We start from the raw sequence: 4,014 nt of genomic DNA, 5'->3' as shown, positions 1-4,014 counted from the left end.
TCCTGCCGCCCTAAGGTCACAGGATCGATTCCCCCTAGCTGATAGCTTTTGTCTTCATCTGGGACTAGCTTCATCTAGCTTTCCAGGAAACATTTAGTTATTAAATGTTCTCCCTTTAATCATCAATGGTGGCAGTAGCAAAGTGGATTAAGCCTTGAGTTTTAAGCAAGAGGTCCAAGGTTCGAATCATAGCTTGGACATCCACTATTTTGTTTTGTTTCATAACAATTTTAACAAAAATAGTCTATATATATTTGGTATAAAAATAAAAAGTCAAATAAGCTACTAAATTAAATACATACATACAAGAGAAAAATTCATTTATAATTCCTCAATTGTTTCTTTGCTATTTATCTATTTAGTACCTAACTGTTTTTATTACAATGTACCCCTAACTCTTTCAAAAATTATTGTTTTAACCTCTGGAGGAACAAAAATATTAAATTATATTAATTTGTTTTTAGTACTAAAATTTTAGTTAATACATATGTATTTTAAAAGTTTATTACCTTTAACAACATTCTTTCTTAAATTTTTCATTTTCAATTGTGGTGCATCGTGCCAGCGTCCCTATTTTTCATGCACAAACATGTTATAAATCAAGTTTGATGTAGTAAATACGAAGATTCCTACGAATGAGTACAAAGCAGTAGTCAGATCAAATACGGGTCCTCCTTCAGTCTGTTTGTTGGTTTAAGGCCCTTAAATCGGTTTACTTGATAGGGGTCAGAGGTTCCCAAGCTAAAGGCTAGTGAGTATAAGATGTTCCAAAAATTAAGGTTAACCTTTGTCTCTGGATCTATGGAGATGAAGGTCTCAACCATTTTCATAGATTTGGAGACAATATTTTTTTTGTCCCTTATCAAGGTCATTGGTCTCAAAATATTGGACCAATATGAGCCCGTTTGAATTGCATGAATCCAGGGATAAAACCGAGTCAATATGTACATTAAAAAGAATGCACTAGTAAGAAGTTAAATTTCCTACCTTATGGGTTTAGGAATAGGGATAGCACCCTAACCCATTAATTTGTTGGCTCTCCGGGTCCAACAACATAAATTTCTTACTGACTCTATTACAATGCATTATCTGTTCATAACTACTTTCTCAACCTATTGAAGCACAAGAATCAGTATTGCCCTCGAGGCTCGAACCCACCACCTCCCGTATAAAGGAAAGGGTTTGATGCCACTGGACTACAAGGTCCTTGGCCTTCATTGCTTTCTTGTTCTTGATATATTGTGTAAATTATTTCATCCTCTCTCTATTAAAAGGTCCAACAACATAAATTTCTTCATTGCTTTCTTGTTCTTGATATATTGTGTAAATTGTTTCATCCTCTCTCTATTAAAAGCGAATTCATCAGTTTATGCAATAGTAGAAAGTTTGAAGTCCATCCAATCAATGCATTAGCTAATGTTGCATTAATGTTTATTTACTCCTTTCTTTTATTTGTACAAGGGCTTGCCTAAGCTACTCCTGTTAGGAAGGCATTGTTAAAGGATCGAAAGCAATAAACTCCCTATAATAATTGAGGTTGTGAAATGAGGACATTTTGGACATGTTTGGTTTTTTTTTGGTAAATGGTGAATTTGTTAAAATTTTGACGGATCCACCACTAAGGTCAAAATGCTAAAGAAAGTGTTCGGTTATTCAGCAGTTTAAGAAAAATGCAAACATTGCAATTTGCAGCGTTTGCACTTAGCATTTTGGGAGAAAAAATTTTCATTTTCCAAAAATGCCCATATATTTATTAAAAAAAGATTATTGTGGAGTCGTTTCGGCTCTTTTAATGAGGGAGCAGTTTGGCTGCTCAATGCTTGCCCATCAACGTTCTCATGCCACTTTTAACACCGATGTGAGAAAAGTGGCCAAATTAAGGAGAGCCGTGTTTAGGTCCCCTTATGTTTTTTTATTAAATAATAATAATAATTATTATTATTATTATAATTATTATTATTATTATTATTGTTGTTGTTGTTGTTGTTGCTGCTGCTGTTGTGTATGTATTTATAGGTCATTTTACATTTTGATCGATGATTTAAACAGTTAATTTTACTAAATAATTTTTTTTATAGATTATTGATCAAATTCGTTAAGACAATATGCTATCCGTTAACGGCTAATCACTTATTGCAAGGCGATTAATTACTAAAATGTTGATTTAATTTTCTCGTTAAACCCAAATAATTACACTTTATGGAAGAGACAAACTAAGGCGGCGGCATATGTTGAAGAAGTTGTACGTCGTACAAGTAATTGACTGTTATGAGGGGAGGGGTGCATAGTCATATCTAGGATACTAGGAAAGTGCCCAACATAACAAACCAAGTTCAATTTTTATAAAATGCCACGTGTGCTTCTATTTTTTACTTTCAATTTTTATTTTAATACAAAATTTTGATTCCCAATTTTTATTTTATCAGAGTCTATCATATCATGAAGTAAAATTTAAAAATACATATAATAAAATTTTTTTAATTTATGTGTAAGCTAAGTAGGCATGCAAGCTGGCTAGGAAAATGGAAAAGATAGATATAAATCCAAATTAGTTAAATCCGCACGTACCAATTAAGAAGACTACAGAAATGTTGGAGAGTGGGTTCCCATGCAACTTCGAGGAAAGTAGAAGAAATGCCCCATTCCCATGATAGCTTTCACATAAAACATCATTCCCTAAAACCTTCCAAATTCGATCCCCATCACGCTTTTTGCCATTTTCATCAAACCATCTTTCCTTTCTTAACCCATCTGTACCACTCCTTCCCACCAATTCAACAAGATATTATTATTTCCTATACCTTTCAATTAACCGGCCTATTCACGCCTCCCCTGCCTCTTATTTAAACCCCCAACAATATCTATCATCTCCATTATTTCCTTAATTGCAGGTCAGGCCAGGCCAATATAATATAATATAATATAATATAATATAATGGCGGGAGGCGATGAGGTGGTGTTCGAGGACTTTTTTCCATCGATGGTGGAGAAGCTTGGAGCAGAAGGATTCTTGAAGGAGCTGTTTAACGGGTTCCGTTTGTTGACGGATGGGGAGAAGGATGTGATAACGTTTGAGAGCTTGAAGAGGAACTCGGCGCTGCTGGGATTGCACAACATGAGCGATGAGGAGCTGAGGTGCATGTTGAAGGAAGGGGACGTGGACGGGGATGGATGCCTGAGCGAGATGGAGTTTTGTGTGCTCATGTTCAGGCTCAGTCCAGATTTGATGGACAAATCTAGGATGTTGGTTGAGGATATCATTGCCAATCATTTCTAGGCTAGCTAGGTTTCGTTAATTAGGATATATATATATATATATAGGCGGCTACCCTAGCAACGCCAACGCAATTTATTAGCCCATTTCATGTATGGTTGGTTCTTCATTAATGTCTCTTCTTTTTTGGTACGTCTTATTTGTGTTGCTTCTTAATTGTTTCGTTTGGTACGTTCTTCATCAATGGAGGTGGGCTGTTACTGGACAATATAATCATATATGCATCTCCATATGCTTTTTATTCATTCCGTAATGAAACTATAGTACAGTGTATATATAAAATGGAACTGAATAACATATCTCATGAGTTATATTTTCAAATGAAACTGTAGTTGAATTAGAATGATATGATACTTATTTTAGTTATGTTGAAATGGAACTAGTCAAACTACATGTATATAATGAAACTGCATAGCATATCTCACATATTGAGTGTGGATTGTCAAATGAAACTGTAGTTGAATTGCTAAAATGAAACTGCATATAATGTGTATAAAGTGAAACTGAATATTATGTCTCACATATTGAGGGTAAATTGTTAAATGAAAATGTAGTTACATAAGAATTATACTTTAGTGGTGCCATAATGAAACTACTATATATGCATAAAATGAAACCGAATAGCAAGTTTCATATATTGAGTGTATATTGTTAAATGAAATTGCAGTTGAATTAAATTAGAATGATATTGGTATTCAAAAAAATTTGAATGATACTGTTGTAGTGTTGTAATGAAACTA

At 33.9% G+C, this 4,014-nt stretch overlaps 1 protein-coding gene across 1 annotated transcript; it reads left to right on the top strand.

The window, feature by feature from the left end:
- The first annotated feature begins 2,910 nt into the window (after positions 1-2,910).
- LOC116008008 (calcium-binding protein KRP1-like) lies at positions 2,911-3,482 on the top strand. The gene has a single exon (XM_031248646.1). The coding sequence runs from the start codon at positions 2,936-2,938 to the stop codon at positions 3,275-3,277; it is 342 nt and encodes a 113-aa protein (XP_031104506.1). The 5' UTR covers positions 2,911-2,935; the 3' UTR covers positions 3,278-3,482.
- Positions 3,483-4,014: the final 532 nt, after the last annotated feature.

The sequence above is a fragment of the Ipomoea triloba genome, chromosome 16 (assembly GCF_003576645.1).
Source record: "Ipomoea triloba cultivar NCNSP0323 chromosome 16, ASM357664v1".
Classification (NCBI taxonomy): domain Eukaryota; kingdom Viridiplantae; phylum Streptophyta; class Magnoliopsida; order Solanales; family Convolvulaceae; genus Ipomoea; species Ipomoea triloba.
The sequence above is the reverse complement of the archived record's forward strand: the minus strand, read 5'-3'. Positions and strand labels throughout refer to the sequence as shown.